Raw genomic sequence first — 22442 nt, 5'->3', positions numbered from 1 at the left:
AAGCCAGGACTAAGATTCATACAAGGAAAGTTGTGTATTAGAGAGGATTCAACTAGATGGCGACTGTTAGAGATGGAAGTAGGGAAGACAGTTTTAGCGGAAGACCAGTCAATAGGATGGCTGTGATCTCTGACGTGACAGAACAGAGCATTGTTAGTGTCGACAAGCCTAACACTATTTTTGTGCTCCCTAAGTCTGTCAGAAAGAGATCGACCAGTTTCTCCGAAGTATTGAAGAGGACAGGAGGAGCAAGAAATAGAGTAGACACCAGGAAGATCTGTAGAGGGAGGAGAGGTTTCAACGAGATTAGTGCGAAGAGTGTTAGTCTGGCGGAAAGTAAGCTTGATGTCTAAGGGACGGAGAGAATTGTTGAGATTAGAAAGACCGGAAATGTAGGGAAGGCAGAGGACAGAAGAGTTCCCAGGAGTAGAGAGTTTGGGAGAGAAGAAATTACGTTTAGCACATGAGAGGGCGGAGTCTATGAAATGGGAAGGGTAGCCAAGACGGGAAAACGAATTATGAAGAGTGGAAATTTCTGCTGGAAGGAATTGAGAATCACAGATGCGGAGGGCACGGAGAAAGAGGGAGATACGAACACTTTTCTTGACAGGGGAAGCATGATAGGAAAAGTAGTGAATGTACATGCCACTGTGCATAGGTTTTTGGTAAATGGAAAAGGAAAAACCTGTATCTGAGCGGTGGACATGGACATCAAGGAATGGAAGCAAGGAATTAGATTCCTATTCAGCTTTAAACTTAATGGAAGGGGCAAGATTATTAAGAGCTTCAAGAAAAGGTTGGAATTATATTGTTCATTATGTCATATTAGATGAATGGTGATAGATAAATAAGCCGTACAGTTGATAATAGGGTCATATTCAAGCATTTTTTCACATCTCTCCAGAGTGCAGGAACGAATTAATGGCTTTTCAATTAATTTAAACGAGGAAAATTAATTTGATATACGAGTAAATTGAGTTACGAGCTAGCTCCTGGAACGGATTAAACTCACAAGTCAAGGTTTCACTGTATGTATATGGCAAATGTGTAACTGCCTAAAGAAGGAAAACCATTAGAGCGGTATAAAGAAAATATGGAAGTTCATTCATCTCAAGCAAACCTCTAGCCAAAAAATACACGAGTTTGTCCCCACTTCAATAAAGAGTGAAAGACTGTTTAGCATTGGAGGGACCATCTGTTCTCCTCAGAGTAACAGATATTTTTTTCAAAAAAATGGAGAAATGTTGATGTTCCTCAATGTCAATTTGAGAATTTTAGCTATAATGGAGAGAGGTTGTTGTTCAAGTTCTGAACTATAATTTTAGATTTACAATTTACAATTGTTACAATAATGCAGTTTTTATAAAGCTTTAAATAAGAAGTATAATGAAAGTGTTCAATGTTTTACTTTCATGTTTAATATAACAGGAAATTATTCAAAATTTCATTTTAGTAATTGATTACTGAATGTATCTTCAACAGATTAGTAAATATATAGATAGTTTCAGAAATTTTATGTTTTCATTTTTTTCAATTTGTAAGCCTCAAATGATATAATTAGTAATGAGTAATGACATTAAAATCTCAAGAGAAATAAAGTTATTTAATGTTTAACCTCCCTGGGTTATTTGATATCTAATGAGCAATAAGCATTCCCTTACATACTGACCATGTTATAATATTAATATTAACAATGTTCAAAAGTATCTATACTGGCCTAAAACTGAATATCAGAAAGGAAAAAAACTTGGTATTGTTCCTTCTCTAAACAAACCAAATACACTATTCGTAGCCACAGTAAAGCATGTAATAATCACAAAACTGTCAGCAGGACAGCTTCCTCCTCCTCATGGGAAAACTCTTGCTAGTGCAAAATAAAACTCAGCATGAACATCCTTTCACCGAAACTACTGACAAAACTGAAATAGCTAATCCTGAAGTACCAGAGACAGTGAAGAACATCAAACCACCACCGAGTGTTATTACCTGTCGCTATCAATCAGGAAGCTTAGTCAGAGCCTGGTCCATATGGGTGATGATTTCTTCAGTTACGTACTTCACTGTAACTTTCCTCATTGATAAAAACAGTTTCCACCATTATTTGTTTTAATTAAATTATAAAAATGGTTTAATTACAAAGATGAAGACATTTTTACTAATTTTTTAAGTCTTCTTCTTTCAACAAACCAGCTGTATCCCTTCAAAGCAGGGTGACCCAAAAAGAAAAACAAAAGTTTCTCTTTCTAACTTTAATAACATACAAGAAGTGGGGTTTCTAGCCCCTTGCTCACAGCATGTTAGTCGCCTCTTACAACACACACAGCTTACAGAGGAAGAATTCTGTTCCACTTATATACACACAATATACACACCCAGAGGGGTGTGTACATACAGCCTCTCCTCACTTAGCAACATACTCGTTTACCGACGACTCAGATTTACAATGGGTTCTGACCAGTGTGTAAACTGAATAATGTATATTAGAGCTGATTTCCTTTATTCTGTTCATTACAATATTCAGTACAATACTGCACAAACATTTAAAAATATACGTACTAAAAATGTTATAAATGGTGCAAAGGGGACATTAAAACAATATCAATGATCAATGACAAACCCACTACCATTATACAGTGGTACCTCAGTATACGTCCGCTTTGGAATAAGTCCAACTTGATATACAGTACATCCTGTTTGGACGTGAAAACTTTTGCTTGGTATACGACCTTTTTTTGGAATATGACTCATGTGCTAGAACTTGTATGGGCCAAAACGAGTCAAGACACCGTGTGCTTCCCTTGTTTACCTCTCTCTCGAAACAAAGCCACGACTGCCCACTAGCATCAGTACACCCACTGCTACCATTCAGTGAACAACCTGCACTGTAACTCTGTAACCGTCCACAGGATGGATATGGGGTGCACAATAAACTAGCCACTTCGGTGGCAAAATCTAAAAATCTAATGAGTTTTCATGTAATTTAGTGTTTTTTTTTTTTTTGCATAAATTTTTAGTAAATTCATTAACCATGAGTTCTAAGAAAGTTAATGAGAAGAGCCAAGCAATGAAGAAAATGGTTAGGATCACCATGGAGGTGAAAAAAGAGATTGTTGAAAAGTATGAAGGTGGCATGCGTATCCGGGACTTGGCTGCCTCATACCGTATGCCAAGAACAATGGTATCTACGACTGTGAAAAACAAAGATGTTATTAAATTGGCTAAAGTTGCAAAGGGGGTGAAATAGATTACCAAACAAAGATCAGGGACATCAGAGCATGTTGAAAAATTGCTTTTGATCTGGATAACAGAAAAACAGTCTTTCGGCAATAATGTATCAGAGGCAATGATTTTCGAAAAAGCAAAACTGACGCATGCTGATCTTTTGAAAAACAAGGCAGGAATGAGCCAAGAAAGTGAAGTGTTTAACCCTTAAACTGTCCAAACGTAGATCTACGTTTTATTTTTCCTGCCTCCAAATTTGGCATGATTGGCCTGAGATGCCTGGTCAGTACAGAATGGGTCTTAACACTCAGTGTGTGCAGTATTAAAAAAATCTGGGACCACTTAGCACCCTGTGGGAGCACTAGTTCAATTGAGCGCCAGTTAGAGCAAATAGCGTGGCAAACACCAGGGATTCACTGATGTCATGTCGTATTAACACTCCCCTTTCAAGTGGAAAGTGATGGATGTGGCCCCAAGTTGTCAGGGAAATATCAGAAACCTCGATAATAACCTATGTGTAACATTTGTGCAACATCCTGTCATTTTTTATACCATTGGTAGTGTCATCCCGCCAAAATGTCCTATAACCTATGCCCCAAGTCAAGAGAAATGATTCTGGAACGTGTAATACATATTCAGCAGGCTGGCTGACTGGGTGGCCGGCTGGCCGGCTGGCTGACCAACTGACTGACTTTGGCTGTCTCTCTGTATCTGTCTCTATATCTCTGTCTGTCTGTCTACATCTCTGTCTATCTGTATATCTCCGTCTGTCTCTATCCCTGTCTATCTCTGTCTCTCTCTCTCACATGTACACGTAAGTACAATTATACATAGTGTAAATTACCTAGGATAACCCAAAAATTCCAGGAAAAGTACATACTATACAGTGCTTGTAGATATAAGACATAATAAGCATGACTGGCAACTCGGTGGCAAGTAATACGCATTTCCACTTCATCAGGAATCACACATGACTACTGCATCGTGTGTAATACCTGTTAGCCTGTTAGTTTATGAGCCGCTCACTGAGACAGAGACAAGCACACGGAAAGACACACACACACACACACACACACACACACACACACACACACACACACACACACACAGAGGCAGACAGAAAGACCAAGACACACAGGCAGACAGAAAGACCAAGACACACAGGCAGACAGAAAGACCGAGACACAAAGGGAGACAGAAAGAATGAGACACACAGGCAGACAGAAAGACACACATACAGGCAGATAGAAAGACAAATAAGCAGAGCTAGACAGAGATAGACAGAAAGACATGGACAGACAGACAGACATACGTTTGTGTGTAACAGTATAAAAATAAAGCCAGGGTTCCCTGCAGCAGTGCACTATCATTGTGTCACTCCACTGCTTACCCCGTCAGCAGTTTAGCAACACTCGTCATACACACCATGCTTCAAGAAGTTTCATATATACTCCAGCATATCTAAAACATTGCTGAGACCTATAAATACTTTGCATATACAATGGACCCCCGGCATACGATATTAATCCATTCCTGAGAGCTCATCTTATGCCGAAATTATCGTAAGGCGAATTAATTTTCCCCATAAGAAATAATGGAAATCAAATTAATCCATGCAAGACACCACAAAGTATGAAAAAAAAAAATTTTTACCACATGAAATATTAATTTTAATACACAAACTGACACTTACCTTTATTGAAGATCTGGTGATTAATGGGATGGGAGGAGGGGAGAGTGTGGAAGTTTTTAATGTTTAAAAAGGGAATCCCCTTCCATTAGGACTTTAGGTAGCACGTCCTTTTCCGGGGTTTCTTCCCTTCTTTTAATGCCACTACGACCAGCTGACCGTGGTGCAGCAACAGTTGACCGTGGTGCAGCAATAGCTGACTTTGGTGCAGCAGCAGCTGACCATGGTGCAGCAACAGATGACGGTGGTGTAGCAGCAGCTGACTGTGGTGCAGCAGCAGCTCACCGTGGTTCAGCAACAGCTGACTGGTGCAGCAACAGCTGACCGTGGTGCAGCAACAGATGACGGTGGAGTAGCAGCAGCTGACTGTGGTGCAGCAGCAGCTCACCGTGGTGCAACAGCAGCTCACCGTGGTTCAGCAACAGTTGACTGTGGGCAGCAACAGCTGACGGTGGTGCAGCAACAGCTGACCGTGGTACGATAGTACGTATTTCCCACCCTTTTTACATATGATCACTGAAGAGATGGTATCTCCTGTTATCTGTTTTTCGTTTATCCACACCAATAACAGTCTCTTAACATCTTCGAGTACTTGCGATCTCTGTTTCGAAAACAAACTTGCACCTTTTGCAAGAACAGCTTCCTTGATTGCCATTTTGTTGGCCACAATAGTAGCGATGGTTGATTGGGGTTTGGTATACAACCTGGCCAGCTCTAAGACATGCACTCCACTTTCGTACTTAGCAATTATCTCTTTCTTCAGTTCCATAGTAATTTTCACCTTTTTTACTGCACGGTTGGCACTAGAAGCTTTCTTGGGGCCCATGGTGACTTATTTTGCAGGTACAATCACTAAAAACTCTGTGATAATATGAAATGTACCGATTGGATGCATGGATGCGACCGCACTGGCTGGCTTGTAAACACTGGCACGCACGGGGCAGCTGAGGACACACGTGGGATGTGTCCTGGATGAATTGCGTGTGGCAGGTTTTTTAACATGTGGCGAGGCGAAATTTTTGCATTGAAATGTATCGTATGCCGGATTTAACATATGCCAATGCCATCGTATGCCGGGGGTCCACTGTACTTCTAGACAATAGTAAATAACCAAGGCAGGTGAAAATGTTCACTTGTCGGTGTGACTGACTATTTGAGTACTATTTCAGTACCTAATATTAGTGTCAGAACAAAGATTGGCTATGAAATCACAAGAACTATTATAAATTGCAATTTTTTTTTTTTTTATCACACTGGCCGATTCCCACCAAGGCAGGGTGGCCCGAAAAAGAAAAACTTTCACCATCATTCACTCAATCACTGTCTTGCCAGAAGGGTGCTTTACACTTCAGTTTAAACTGCAACATTAACACCCCTCCTTCAGAGTGCAGGCACTGTACTTCCCATCTCCAGGACTCAAGTCCGGCCTGCCGGTTTCCTTGAACCCCTTCGTAAATGTTACTTTGCTCACACTCCAACAGCACGTCAAGTATTAAAAACCATTTGTCTCCATTCACTCCTATCAAACACGCTCACGCATGCCTGCTGGAAGTCCAAGCCCCTCGCACACAAAACCTCCTTTACCCCCTCCCTCCAATCTTTCCTAGGCCGACCCCTACCCCGCCTTCCTTCCACTACCGACTGATACACTCTTGAAGTCACTCTGTTTCGCTCCATTCTCTCTACATGTCCGAACCACCTCAACAACCCTTCCTCAGCCCTCTGGACAACAGTTTTGGTAATCCCGCACCTCCTCCTAACTTCCAAACTACGAATTCTCTGCATTATATTCACACCACACATTGCCCTCAGACATGACATCTCCACTGCCTCCAGCCTTCTCCTCGCTGCAACATTCATCACCCATGCTTCACACCCATATAAAAGCGTTGGTAAAACTATACTCTCATACATTCCCCTCTTTGCCTCCAAGGACAAAGTTTTTTGTCTCCACAGACTCCTAAGTGCACCACTCGCCCTTTTCCCCTCATCAATTCTATGATTCACCTCATCTTTCATAGACCCATCCGCTGACACGTCCACTCCCAAATACGTATCTGAATACATTCACCTCCTCCATACTCTCTCCCTCCAATATGATATCCAATCTTTCATCACCTAATCTTTTTGTTATCCTCATAACCTTACTCTTTCCTGTATTCACTTTTAATTTTCTTCTTTTGCAGACCCTTCCAAATTCATCTACCAATCTCTGGAACTTCTCTTCAGAATCTCCCAAGAGCACAGTGTCATCAGCAAAGAGCAACTGTGACAACTCCCACTTTATGTGTGATTCTTTATCTTTTAACTCCACACCTCTTGCCAAGACCCTCGCATTTACTTCTCTTACAACCCCATCTATAAATATATTAAACAACCACGGTGACATCACACATCCTTGTCTAAGGCCTACTTTTACTGGGAAATAATTTCCCTCTTTCCTACATACTCTAACTTGAGCCTCACTATCCTCGTAAAAACTCTTCACTGCTTTCAGTAACCTACCTCCTACACCATACACCTGCAACATCTGCCACATTGCCCCCCTATCCACCCAGTCATACGCCTTTTCCAAATCCATAAATGCCACAAAGACCTCTTTAGCCTTATCTAAATTGTAATTATCAGAACATAAAAATTATATAAATTAAAATAAAAACGAGAAGAAATGGTATATCAGCAACACTTCTGCAAGCGGCAGGACCCGCTGTTGCCGTCACACGAGCATCCAGCACCAACTTCGCAGTCTTGTATCTCTGTAAGGACTGGTCTTAAAATTTGTTTTTTTGGTCTTTTAACACAGAAAATTGCCCTCTTTAATTTAAAAACAAAATACAAATACAGTGGAACCTCTACTTGCGAGCGTGTCCACATGAGAGTTTTCCCAAATACGAGCAGTCGATGGGTCGAATTTTTGCTTCCGTACGTATGCAAGCAAAATTTCCACAAGCAAGCAGACCTCAAGGCAGGTTCCTCGACACTGGTGAGGGGCTCTTGCTCTTGATCTCAGGAATTGTATCTCATTTGTTTGTTGAACTATCTTATTGAAACTTGGGCAATGTATGATGGAAAGATGCTTCTTAACATTCACCAAAAATGAAAGAAATCTAAGCATAAATAATGGAGTTCACTTCACAGGAATTAGCCACCCCTTAGCAGTAATTTCGAATGGTTTTTATGGTTGTATTCTTGTTTTTTTGGTCTCATTTGATAGAATGGAAGATACATGACAGAAATAGATACGATTTTGATTGCTTTCATGAAGAAAAGTGCCTTGAAATTGAGCTCAAACTAGGAGAAATGGTCCATTGCTTGGCTGTTTCAGAGTAAACAAATGACGTCACTGTCCATTCCAGTATGCATTCGTGAATGGGTTGACATAATTTATACAATTATTGCAATAAGGAATAACAGTAAATCTTATATTTTGTGTGTGAATAAAAATTACAAATTATTTATATAATAATATGGATTTATATAATAATTTATATAATTTATATAATTTATATAATTTATATAATTTATATAATAATATGCATTTATGGATTTAGAAAAGGCATATGATAGAGTGGATAGAGGAGCAATGTGGCAGATGTTGCAAGTATATGGAATAGGTGGTAAGTTATTAAATGCTGTAAAGAGTTTTTATGAAGATAGTGAGGCTCAGGTTAGGGTGTGTAGAAGAGAGGGAGACTATTTCCCGGTAAAAGTAGGTCTTAGACAGGGATGTGTAATGTCACCATGGTTGTTTAATATATTTATAGATGGGGTTGTTAAGGAAGTAAATGCTAGGGTGTTTGGGAGAGGGGTGGGATTAAATTATGGGGAATCAAATTCAAAATGGGAATTGACACAGTTACTTTTTGCTGATGATACTGTGCTTATGGGAGATTCTAAAGAAAAATTGCAAAGGTTAGTGGATGAGTTTGGGAATGTGTGTAAAGGTAGAAAGTTGAAAGTGAACATAGAAAAGAGTAAGGTGATGAGGGTGTCAAATGATTTAGATAAAGAAAAATTGGATATCAAATTGGGGAGGAGGAGTATGGAAGAAGTGAATGTTTTCAGATACTTGGGAGTTGACGTGTCGGCGGATGGATTTATGAAGGATGAGGTTAATCATAGAATTGATGAGGGAAAAAGGTGAGTGGTGCGTTGAGGTATATGTGGAGTCAAAAAACGTTATCTATGGAGGCAAAGAAGGGAATGTATGAAAGTATAGTAGTACCAACACTCTTATATGGGTGTGAAGCTTGGGTGGTAAATGCAGCAGCGAGGAGATGGTTGGAGGCAGTGGAGATGTCCTGTTTAAGGGCAATGTGTGGTGTAAATATTATGCAGAAAATTCGGAGTGTGGAAATTAGGAGAAGGTGTGGAGTTAATAAAAGTATTAGTCAGAGGGCAGAAGAGGGGTTGTTGAGGTGGTTTGGTCATTTAGAGAGAATGGATCAAAGTAGAATGACATGGAAAGCATATAAATCTATAGGGGAAGGAAGGCGGGGTAGGGGTCGTCCTCGAAAGGGTTGGAGAGAGGGGGTAAAGGAGGTTTTGTGGGTAAGGGGCTTGGACTTCCAGCAAGCGTGCGTGAGCGTGTTAGATAGGAGTGAATGGAGACGAATGGTACTTGGGACCTGACGATCTGTTGGAGTGTGAGCAGGGTAATATTTAGTGAAGGGATTCAGGGAAACCGGTTATTTTCATATAGTCGGACTTGAGTCCTGGAAATGGGAAGTACAATGCCTGCACTTTAAAGGAGGGGTTTGGGATATTGGCAGTTTGGAGGGATATGTTGTGTATCTTTATATGTGTATGCTTCTAGACTGTTGTATTCTGAGCACCTCTGCAAAAACAGTGATAATGTGCGAGTGTGGTGAAAGTGTTGAATGATGATGAAAGTATTTTCTTTTTGGGGATTTTCTTTCTTTTTTGGGTCACCCTGCCTCGGTGGGAGACGGCCGACTTGTTGAAAAAAAAAAAAAAAAAAAAAAAAATAATATGTATGACAATAATAATACGTATAATAATAATACGTATAATAAGAATAGTAAAATAATACAATAGTAATAATAATAATAATAATTATAATATATGTATAATAATAATACATATATAATAATAATGTACTACATATAATAATTATAATAACAGACGGCTTCAAAAGGCCGTCACTAGATGGCAGTGTTTACCATAACAAAGAGGGAGCAGTTGTGGCCGCCTTCACCTGTTACATAATGACATATTTTATTCATTCAAGAGTATATATCATGTTTCTATATTGTTTGTTATGTCATCTTAGATGAACTGTGATATATAAATAAGCCGTATAGATGATATTAGCAAAATTATTCACGAAGTATTTTGCCCGGTCTCCAGACAAACTCTTGTCCACCGCCATACCACTACATGAATGATATATTTTATTAATTTTAGAATATATATCAGGTTTCTATGTTATTTATATTGTTTATTATATCATATAAGATGAAGTGAGATAGATAAATAAGCCGTAGAGTTGATATTAGCGAAATTATTGAAGTACAGAATTCCACTGGAATGAATTAATTGCATTTCAATTAATTTAAATAAGGAAAATTGACTCTGAAAATGAGCAAATCCAGTTGTGAGCAAGGTCATGGAACGGATTAAAATTGCAAGTAGAGATTCCACTGTATTCGGAGCGCTGGGCAAGTGAATGAAGATCTATGTTTGGACAGTTTAAGGGTTAAACCCAGCCATGGCTGGTTTGATAATTTTGAGAAGAGGACTGGCATTCATAGTGTTGTGAGGCATGGAGTGGGAGCCAGTGCTGATAAAGATGCTGCCAATGATTTTGTTACAGAGTTTGGGGAATTTGAGGAGGCTGAGGGTTTTGTTCCCCAACAAGTTTTTAATTGTGATGAAACAGGCCTGTTTTGGAGAAGGCAGAAGCAAAGTTCCTTGGACAGATTTTTAGTAAAAGTCAAACCTGGTGAGCTTCAACCAGGTCCAAATAGGAAAAAAGAGACAGAAAAGAGAAGGGGACTTTCTTTCCAAACAATAAAATTTCCTCCTCTCTCCCTTCTCATCACTATCCTAGTAGGCACTCAACTCTTTTCAGCAAAGTACAGTGAGGTTAAATTTGCATTTATTTCACCTAATAATTTTATATTTATATATGTATTTTAGTATTAAGCAGTGTTTAAATTATTTTATACAACCCATCAATTTATAATATGCCAATTACAATAGGATCTTTTTTTCATGGGAATGGATTAATCGTTTTTCCTATATTTGTTATGGGAAAATTTGTTTGGTATATGTCCTGTTTGGTATAAGTCCAAGGTCCTGGAATGGATTAAGGACGTATACCGAGGTACCACTGTAGTATGCTCCTTATTTAGTAATGCAAGGGGCTTGGACTTCCAGCAGGCATGCGTGAGCGTGTTTGATAGGAGTGAATGGAGACAAATGGTTTTTAATACTTGACGTGCTGTTGGAGTGTGAGCAAAGTAACATTTATGAAGGGGTTCAGGGAAACCGGCAGGCCGGACTTGAGTCCTGGAGATGGGAAGTACAGTGCCTGTACTCTGAAGGAGGGGTGTTAATGTTGCAGTTTAAAAACTGTAGTGTAAAGCACCCTTCTGGCAAGACAGTGATGGAGTGAATGATGGTGAAAGTTTTTCTTTTTCGGGCCACCCTGCCTTGGTGGGAATCGGCCAGTGTGATAATAATAAAATAATAATAATAAAAATTCATTTACCAACATGATCTTGGGAACAGAACTCCATCATTAAGTGAGGAGAGGCTGTATATATGCTTGTACATGCATGTGTAGTGTGACCCAAGTGTAAGTAGAAGTAGCAAGACATACCTGAAATCTTGCATGTTTAAGAGACAGAAAAAAAAAAAAACACCAGCAATCTTACCATCTAGTAAAACAATTACAGTGGTAACCTGAGTTTTGTACAGCTCCCAACTTGAACAATTACGTAAGTGTGTTATTGTAAGTCCTCTTGTAAGTGTATTTTTGGGGGTCTGAAACAGACTAATCTAATTTACATTATTCCTTATGGGTACAAATTTGTTTTGTAACGGCACTCAAACAGCCTTCTGGAACAAATTATGGCCGAAACTCTGGGTACCACTGTACAGGTTTCTGTTTTACACTCACTTGGCAGGATGGTAGTACCTCCCTGGGTGGCTGCTGTCTACCAACCTACTACCTAGGAATTTTTTACTTACCAGTCGTATTATAAACACCATTGTAAACTTGATGGCAGTAGCCCCAGGGACCAGAACCAGAGCACTGGATAGTCACATTGAACAGTTCTCCATGTTTAAGCCAGGTTTTACCAGTTGCATTGAGCTGTTCAATTGGCTCTGTGGGAAAAACAATGCAATAGTAAGCAAAAATTATAATAAAATGGAAGATGATAAACGCTGACCAAACTAAAGAAATTTTTCAAGAGAATGTTTATGTAGCACAAAAACCTAATTATCCTGTCCTTAAATCAATATCTCGCCAGATCTATCTAGAATATTTAAACCTGGCACATACAGGTAGGTGGCTGAATGGTTATAGCACCAGGCTTACTTCCTGAACAGACCACTTTTAATATACCTTTACTTTTGATGGAGTTTGAAAGCTTTCCTACCCCCACAGCCCAGCCCTGGGCCAGGCTTGTCTGACACTTGCCTTATCAACTATGCTGCTGCTGGCAGCCCAATGGCCCACATACCTATCACAGCCTGGTTCATGCAGAATTTGGCAGAGATATTTGTCAAATTTTCTCTTGAAGACGTCTATGCTTTTTCTGGCAGTGTTTCTGATGTCTTCTGGAATGAGTGTTAGAGTCTGGGCTCATGGACGTTATCTGATAGAATGTTCTCTTAACACTTAAACTGTCCACACGTAGATCTACGTTCACACGTGGGGGGGGGGGAGGCGCTCTGAATGTAGATCGTTTTATTTTTCATTCCTTCAAATTTGGTGCGATAGGCCCGAGTCACCTAGACATGAAAGAATGGGTCTGTGCACTCAGTGTGTGCAGTATGAAAAAAATCAGGACCATTTAGTACCTTGAGGGAGCACCAGTTCAATTGAGTGCCAGCTAGAGCAAATAGTGTGGCAAACACCAGGGATTCACTGATGTTGTGTCACTTTAACACTCACATCTTAAGAGGACAGTAAAAATAGGTTAGATAAATGCATGAGTGGGTGTCATTCACGTCGACTCCAGAGCGGCGATCCAGGCCGTCATGCGCAGGGACCCCAGGGACAACATCCGGCTAATTACTGCCATCAGGAAGGACCTGCAGACACTTAACAAACAGGGACAGCAGGCAACAATCAACTGGATTCCAAGCCACATCAACCTCGCTGGGAATGATGCAGCGGATGGTGCGGCGAAGTCAGCCACTCTTGAGGGCCAGCCAGCGACCATCAGCCGCAGGCAGGTGGACCTGTGGGCAACTGCCGCAGCCAGGCGCCCGCTGCCAGGGCCGGGCACATTGCGGAGCCAGATCTGGTATGACAGGGCTACCCGAGGGGAGCCCCCACCGAGCATGCGGAGGCTAGACAGGAAGTTGCAGGCTGGGATCCACCGGCTGTGGCTTGGCTACCCTACCGCCAGAAGACTCATCGAACGCGTGTGAGAGGAACTCTGCTGCCATTGTGACCAGATGGTCCCCAAGCCACTAGTGCACTACCTTCTCGACTGCCCAGCGACAGTGCCACTCCGATGGAGGCACTTTCCAATGGCACCTGGGGACCCGACCCAAGAAGACACCGCAGCCCAGCTGGTGTACCTGGCCGTCCGAGACCTGGGAACTCTCATCCCCATCCTGGCTGCCCACCCGCTGCCTCGATGACGACGCCACCTATAGACGAAGATTCGCCACTACCTCTCCTGTTTTTTGACTCTCCTACCCCTCCTTTTCTCCTGTCTTTCACCCCCTACCTTCCCTTCCCCACCGCCAAAAAAAAAAAAAATCCAATGGAGCCTGTATTAGTTTACTAGGCAAAAGCCTGAACTTACCTAGAGCCATGCCACACAACCAACAATTGTTGGGGCAACAAGTGCCCAAAGACCCAGGGCCCTAGAGACACCTGCTGATGAAGCCCAAGTGGATGCCTGCTGATGAAGATGTGAAGTGAGATGACACTTCCCCCCGGGGAGTCACCGCAAGAGAGAAGATGTTACCCTCCACCCAGAGGGCCCAAGAAAGAAGACAGAAGAAAGGAGAGGAGGAACGACACCCCCAACTCGGGGGCCACCGCCGGGTCACAATCTGGAGAAGACCCAGGCCGGGAGTACCAGCAAATCCCTAATGAATAATGAAGTGGGTGTGGGTGGGTGTGAGTTAGACATGACTAGCTTGTGCTACTAGGTCAGACACCGTGCTCCTTCCTTCAGTGGATGTGACCTGACTTGGTGGGTCATTGGTCTAAGTGGGAGCAGGGGGGTTATGAGAGAGAGTTTGGTGACATGGACTTGCCTTGCATGAGCCAGTACGCCTGCTGCTGTGTTCCTTTTTTCTTATGTTCTAATGCATTCGGCTGGCTGGCTGGCTTTGGCTGTCTCTGCCTGTATCTGTCTGTCTATATCTCTGTCTATCTCTGTCTCTCACATATACTCATAAGTACAGTCATTATACATAATGTAAATTACTCAGGATAACCCAAAAATTCCAGGCCAAGTGCTATACAGTGTTTGTAGATATAAGACATAAATAAACATGACCACACACAGAAGACAGGAAGACAGATAAGCTGAACTAGACAGACAGATAAGCAGAGCTAGGTAGACAAAGACAGACATAGATGTACAGATAAACAGGCAGACAGATAGACAGACTGACAGACAGATATACAAAGACATGTTTGTGTGATAGAGTAAAAACAAAGGCAATAACACCATTCTTCAAGGAGTTTCATACTCCAGCATGTCTAAAACATTGCTGGGACCTATGAATACTTTGTATACATTTCTAGACAATAGTCAATGACCAAGGCAGGTGAAAATGTTCACCTGTCAGTGTGATTGTTACTTATTGAGTACTATTTCAGTACCTAATATTAGTGTCAGGACAAAGATTGGCTATGAAATCACAAGAGCTATTATAAATTGTAATTATCAGAACATAAAAATTATATAAATTAAAATATAAACGAAAAAAAAAGGAAAATCAGCAACACTTCTGCAAGCGGCAGGACTGGATGTTGCCATCAGGTGAGCATCCAGAGCCAACTTCATGGTTTTATATCTCGGTAAGTACTGGTCCTAAAAATTTTTTTTGTTTTTTTACCACACAGAAAATTGCAATCTTTAATTTAAAAACAAAAAACGATTTTGTTTATTTTTCAAAATATTTGGAGTGCTATGCAGGTGAACGTAGATCTATGTTTGGACAGTTTAACCCTTTGACTGTTTCGGTTGTATATATACGTCTCACGAGCCACCGTTTGACGTATTAATACACATAAATTCTAGCAGCTTCAAATCAAGCAGGAGAAAGCTTGTAGGCCCACACGTGAGAAAATGGATCTCCATGGTCAGTGTGCACCATATAAAAAAAATTGGGGAGCCAGTGGTGCATTGTGGGAATGCCATTTCAGTAGGCCTTGTTCAGCATGCCTAGCAGTAAGAAATGTTTGACTCCCCAGCAAATATGGGACTCTACTCTTCCCAAGTGATGCTCTAACACAGATGGAAGTGTCAGTGAAGATCAATTTCATGGTTTTGAGGAGTCTGTGACCAAAAGCAATGCCCAGGATACCAGAAGAATGAAGGAGAATGAAAGAGATAATGAGAGAGAATGAGAGAATGAGAGAGAATGAGTGAGAGAATGAGGGAGAGAATGAGGGAGAGAATGAGGGAGAGAATGAGAGGGAGAATGAGTGACAGAATGAGAGAGAGAATGAGAGAGAGAATGAGGGAGAGAATGAGGGAGAGAATGAGGGAGAGAATGAGGGAGAGAATGAGGGAGAGAATGAGGGAGAGAATGAGGGAGAGAATGAGGGAGAGAATGAGGGAGAGAATGAGGGAGAGAATGAGGGAGAGAATGAGGGAGAGAGAATGAGAGAGAATGGTAGAGAAAGACAGAGAATGAGAGATTCCATGATGTTGCAGTGTCTGACACTGCAACATCATGGAATCTTAGTTCAGAGGACATCTACAAGACCTTCTTCACGGCTACTACAACTAACCCATCCCTTTGGGTAGGACCTACTTCCACTGGGAAATCCCGCATACCAGTGACTATGCCCTCGTCTGCTACACGTCCCTATCCACTGACACCTATATAACCACCAGTCTCCTTGCCTTTGCTCCAGATTCTCCACCACCACGATGCTGTGAACACTAACTCCAAGGCAGAGGGACTGATTACCTCATCTTTTGTACAGGTCTCCCTCAACATTCACGTTTTCAACTTTCACGGGCTTCACACATTCGCGAATTCCCAACTGCCAAATTCCCAACCGCCAAATTCCCAGCCACCAAATTCCCAGCCGCCAAATCATATTTAAGTTTCCCGCCACCTGCGAGTCCCTACTACCCTCCCTCCGACCCCCGCAACTGGCAGCCAGCCCTCCCACCACTCAGTGTGGGGAGTGTTTTGTTTGTTCATTATTTGCTATTAAACTACAGTATAAATAATGTAAACCCATTCATGACTGCATATTGGAATGGCTATTCGGACAGGTATTAGACGGTGACATCATGTGTTTACTCTTGAACACAGCAAAGAATCGAACATTTCTGCTATTGCTAATAATAACAATAGTAATAATAATAATAATAATAATAATAATAAATACGATATAATTGAAGAAGGAAATTGTACAAAAATACAAGGGAGTGGTTGACACATCGTCAGTGTGACTTTGTTTATGCTGTAGTGAACATTAGTCTCCCTGCTCTTCCAAACATTTCACAATAATTCATTGTGTTTGGTGCTTGTAGATTGAGTGTGACTGGAGTGGTAGAGGCAGTGATTGAGGCAGCTGTTGAGGCAGTGATTGAGGCAGTGGGTGAGGCAGCTGTTGAGGCTGCTGTTGAGGCAGCAATTGAGGTAGTGGTTGAGGCAGCTGAGGCAGTGATTGAGGCAGTGGGTGAGGCAGTGGGTGAGGCAGTGGGTGAGGCAGTGGGTGAGGCAGCTGTTGAGGCTGCTGTTGAGGCAGTGATTGAGGCAGTGGTTGAGGCAGCTGAGGCAGTGATTGAGGCAGTGGGTGAGGCAGCTGTTGAGGAAGCGATTGAGGCAGTGGTTGAGGCAGCGGTTGAGGCAATGGTATTTAATAACATACATGTTAATAATAATGCATGTTATTAATAACATGTACTATTATTATTTATAACATATATGTTATTAAATCTTGTAGGAGTGAGGAAGAGCCAGTTGTGAGTGTGGGGAAAGTTCGTGAGGCAGTAGGTAAAATGAAAGGGGGTAAGGCAGCTGGGATTGATGGGATAAAGATAGAAATGTTAAAAGCAGGTGGGGATATAGTTTTGGAGTGGTTGGTGCAATTATTTAATAAATGTATGGAAGAGGGTAAGGTACCTAGGGATTGGCAGAGAGCATGCATAGTTCCTTTGTATAAAGGCAAAGGGGATAAAAGAGAGTGCGAAAATTATAGGGGGATAAGTCTGTTGAGTATACCTGGTAAAGTGTATGGTAGAGTTATAATTGAAAGAATTAAGAGTAAGACGGAAAATAGGATAGCAGATGAACAAGGAGGCTTTAGGAAAGGTAGGGGGTGTGTGGACCAGGTGTTTACAGTGAAACATTTAAGTGAACAGTATTTAGATAAGGCTAAAGAGGTCTTTGTGGCATTTATGGATTTGGAAAAAGCATATGACAGGGTGGATAGGGGGACAATGTGGCAGATGTTGCAAGTGTATGGTGTAGGAGGTAGGTTACTGAAAGCAGTGAAGAGTTTTTACAAGGATAGTGAGGCTCAAGTTAGAGTATGTAGGAAAGAGGGAAATTTTTTCCCAGTAAAAGTAGGCCTTAGACAAGGATGTGTGATGTCACCGTGGTTGTTTAATATATTTATAGATGGGGTTGTAAGAGAAGTAAATGCGAGGGTCTTGGCAAGAGGCGTGGAGTTAAAAGATAAAAAATCACACACAAAGTGGGAGTTGTCACAGCTGCTCTTTGCTGATGACACTGTGCTCTTGGGAGATTCTGAAGAGAAGTTGCAGAGATTGGTGGATGAATTTGGTAGGGTGTGCAAAAGAAGAAAATTAAAGGTGAATACAGGAAAGAGTAAGGTTATGAGGATAACAAAAAGATTAGGTGATGAAAGATTGAATATCAGATTGGAGGGAGAGAGTATGGAGGAGGTGAACGTATTCAGATATTTGGGAGTGGACGTGTCAGCAGATGGGTCTATGAAAGATGAGGTGAATCATAGAATTGATGAGGGAAAAAGAGTGAGTGGTGCACTTAGGAGTCTGTGGAGACAAAGAACTTTGTCCTTGGAGGCAAAGAGGGGAATGTATGAGAGTATAGTTTCACCAACGCTCTTATATGGGTGTGAAGCATGGGTGATGAATGTTGCAGTGAGGAGAAGGCTGGAGGCAGTGGAGATGTCATGTCTGAGGGCAATGTGTGGTGTGAATATAATGCAGAGAATTCGTAGTTTGGAAGTTAGGAGGAGGTGCGGGATTACCAAAACTGTTGTCCAGAGGGCTGAGGAAGGGCTGTTGAGGTGGTTTGGATATGTAGAGACAATGGAGCAAAACAGAATGACTTCAAGAGTGTATCAGTCTGTAGTGGAAGGAAGGCGGGGTAGGGGTCGGCCTAGGAAAGGTTGGAGGGAGGGGGTAAAGGAGGTTTTGTGTGCGAGGGGCTTGGACTTCCAGCAGGCATGCGTGAGCGTGTTTGATAGGAGTGAATGGAGACAAATGGTTTTTAATACTTGACGTGCTGTTGGAGTGTGAGCAAAGTAACATTTATGAAGGGGTTCAAGGAAACCGGCAGGCCAGACTTGAGTCCTGGAGATGGGAAGTACAGTGCCTGCACTCTGAAGGAGGGGTGTTAATGTTGCAGTTTAAACTGAAGTGTAAAGCATCCTTCTGGCAAGACAGTGATTGAGTGAATGATGGTGAAAGTTTTTCTTTTTCGGGCCACCCTGCCTTGGTGGGAATCGGCCAGTGTGATAATAAAAATAAAATATGTTATTAAATACATACATGTTAATAATAATACATGTTATTAATAATAACATGTACTATTATTATTTTTAACATATATGTTATTAAATACATACATGTTAATAATAATACATTATTAATAACAACATGTACTATTATTATTTATAACATATATGTTATTAAATACCACTGCCTCAACCGCTGAATTATTGTGAAATGTTTGGAAGAGCAGGGAGACTAATGTTCACTCCAGCATAAACAAAGTCACACTGATGATGTGTCAACCACTCCCTTGTATTTTTGTACAATTTCCTTCTTCAATTATATCGTATTTATTATTATTATTATTATTATTATTATTATTATTATTATTATTATTATTATTACTATTGTTATTATTAGCAATAGCAGAAATGTTCGATTCTTTGCTGTGTTCAAGAGTAAACACATGATGTCACCGTCTAATACCTTTCCTAATAGCCATTCCAATATGCAGTCATGAATGGGTTTACATTATTTATTCTGTAGTTTAATAGCAAATAATGAACAAACAAAATACTCGCCACACTGAGTGGTGGGAGGGCTGGCTGCCAGTTGCGGGGGTCGGAGGGAGGGTAGTAGGGACTCGCAGTGGAGGCATTGGTGGAGGCATTGGTGGAGGCAGTGGTGGAGGCAGTGGTGGAGGCAGTGGTGGAGGCAGTGGTATTTAATAACATACATGTTATTCACATACATGTTATTAAATAACATACGTTATTAAAGCATAACATGTATATATTTAGAACAATTTACGATGTTTTGATGTATTTTATGATTATTCATGGTTCAACAAGTTAAGGAAGCAGTATTGTAATATATTTCCCTACAATATATTGGGGCACCAAACATTCATGGTTTTTCAACATTCGCGAGGCTCTTGATCCCCTAATCCTCGCGAATGTTGAGGGAGACCTGTATATAGTTCTACTGTCTTCTAATCATGTCCTAGAATCTGTATTGATAAAGCCATTGGATGGCGAAACGTCTACAATAAAGATATCCAGATGTTGCACGTATCTTAACTTTCATATTGTTGGTATTTTATACCTTTCTTGCAAAATTTATTACCATTATTACCATTTACATTATCTTTTTTTTTCCCCAAATTTAGCCAGGCTTTTGCATATTACAGCAAGTTTATAATTATATGTGCCTGCTGCATTAGCACATCCCAGCACAGTTAATCTTTCCATGGCATCCTTAACTCCTGCAGGAGCTCTCTCATCAGCTGTAGTTAATGTATTTCTGGGGCGGTAACATCAGAACAGCAATGTCTCACCAGCATTGCAGATTTGTTCTGCTGTTAGCTTTCCATCAGTAACAATCTTGGCAAATACATCAATGAATTTCTCTGCTTTTTCGTGATCAGCAGATGCTTTGTCACTATTAATCTTTAAATATTTAATGCCTTACCTTTTCTTAAATTTATGTACCCAGCCTGCTGAATAATCAGTTACCTTCAATATTCAGTTCATCATGGTAGATTTTTGCTTGTTTCATAATTAGCATTCTGTTATGCAGCATATGCTCACTCCAACACTTAACAAATGCACTCCATCAATAAACAATCCATTTGTGGCATGTCATGTCAACAATCTAAAAACCTTTGTACAGTGGACCCCCGCATACCGTCGCCATCACATAACGTTAAATCCGCATACCGATACATTTTATCGCTAAGATTTTGCCTTGCATACCGCTAAAAAACCCGCTCAATGCTATTCGTCCGAGACGCGTCAAATGTGCGGCTTGAGCCAGCCTCACATGTTTCGCTGGTGGCATTGTTTACCAGCCAGCCTCCGCAGTAAATCCAAGCATAAAATCGGAACATTTCGTATTATTACAGTGTTTTTGGTGATTTTATCTGCAAAATAAGTGACCATGGGCCCCAAGAAAGCTTCTAGTGCCAACCCTACAGGAATAAGGGTGAGAATTACTATAGAGATGAAGAAAGAGATCATTGCTAAGTATGAAAGTGGAGTGCGTGTCTCCGAGCTGGCCAGGTTGTATAGTAAACTCCAATCAACCATCGCTACTATTGTGTCCAAGAAAACGGCAATCAAGGAAGCTGTTCTTGCCAAAGGTTCAACTGTGTTTTCGAAACAGAGATCGCAAGTGATAGAAAATGTTGAGAGACTCTTACTGGTGTGGACAAATGAAAAACAGATAGCAGGAGATAGCATCTCTCAAGTGATCATAAGTGAAAAGGCTAGGAAATTGCATGAGGATTTAATTAAAAAAATGCCTGCAACTAGTGATGATGTGAGTGAATTTAAGGCCAGCAAAGGTTGGTTTGAGAGATTTAAGAAGCGTAGTGGCATACATAGTGTGATAAGGCATGGTGAGGCTGCCAGTTCAGACCACAAAGCAGCTGAAAAATATGTGCAGGAATTCAAGGAGTACATAGACAGTGAAGGACTGGAACCTGAACAAGTGTTTAATTGCGATGAAACAGGCCTGTTTTGGAAGAAAATGCCAAGCAGGACCTACATTACTCAGGAGGAAAAGGCACTCCCAGGACATAAGCCTATGAAAGACAGGCTTACTCTTCTCATGTGTTCCAATGCTAGTGGTGATTGCAAAGTGAAGCCTATATTAGTGTATCACTCTGAAACTCCCAGAGCGTTCAGGCAAAAGAATATCCTCAAGGGTAATTTGTGTGTGCTGTGGAGGGCAAACAGTAAGGCATGGGTCACTAGGGACTTTTTCTATGACTGGTTACACCAAGCATTTGCCCCCAATGTGAAAAATTACCTAATTGAAAAGAAATTAGACCTTAAGTGCCTCCTGGTGTTAGACAATGCCCCTGGTCATCCTACAGACGTGGCAGAGCGACTTTGTGGGGACATGAGCTTCATTAAGGTGAAGTTTTTGCCTCCTAATACCACTCCTCTCCTGCAGCCCATGGACCAGCAGGTTATTGCAAACTTCAAAAAACTGTACACAAAAGCTCTGTTTGAAAGGTGCTTTGTAGTGGCCTCAGAAACTCAACTGACTCTAAGAGAGTTTTGGAGAGAGCACTTTAATATCCTCAATTGTGTAAACCTTATAGGTAAGGCTTGGGAGGGAGTGACTAAGAGGACCTTGAACTCTGCTTGGAAGAAACTGTGGCCAGAATGTGTAGACAAAAGGGATTTTGATGGGTTTGAGGCTAACCCTGGGAATCTTATGCCAGTTGAGGAATCCACTGTGGCATTGGGGAAGTCCTTGGGGTTGGAGGTTAGTGGGGATGATGTGGAAGAGTTGGTGGAGGAGGACAATGAAGAACTAACCACTGATGAGCTGCTAGATCATCTTCATCAGCATGAGGCCAGACCTGAGGAAACTGCTTCGGAGGAGGGGAGAGAGAAATTGAA

At 41.2% G+C, this 22442-nt stretch overlaps 1 protein-coding gene across 2 annotated transcripts in view; it reads right to left on the bottom strand.

Moving 5' to 3' along the window:
* The window catches only part of LOC128692529 (uncharacterized), a 242489-nt gene that overhangs the window by 145586 nt on the left and 74461 nt on the right, over positions 1–22442 (bottom strand). For both annotated transcript variants that reach the window (XM_070080838.1, XM_070080845.1), the window contains exon 6: positions 12131–12268. In XM_070080838.1, the coding sequence (XP_069936939.1) occupies positions 12131–12268 (138 nt within the window). The remainder of the gene's footprint in view (positions 1–12130; positions 12269–22442) is intronic.

Source organism: Cherax quadricarinatus, chromosome 6 (genome assembly GCF_038502225.1).
Source record: "Cherax quadricarinatus isolate ZL_2023a chromosome 6, ASM3850222v1, whole genome shotgun sequence".
Lineage (NCBI taxonomy): Eukaryota > Metazoa > Arthropoda > Malacostraca > Decapoda > Parastacidae > Cherax > Cherax quadricarinatus.
The sequence above is the reverse complement of the archived record's forward strand: the minus strand, read 5'-3'. Positions and strand labels throughout refer to the sequence as shown.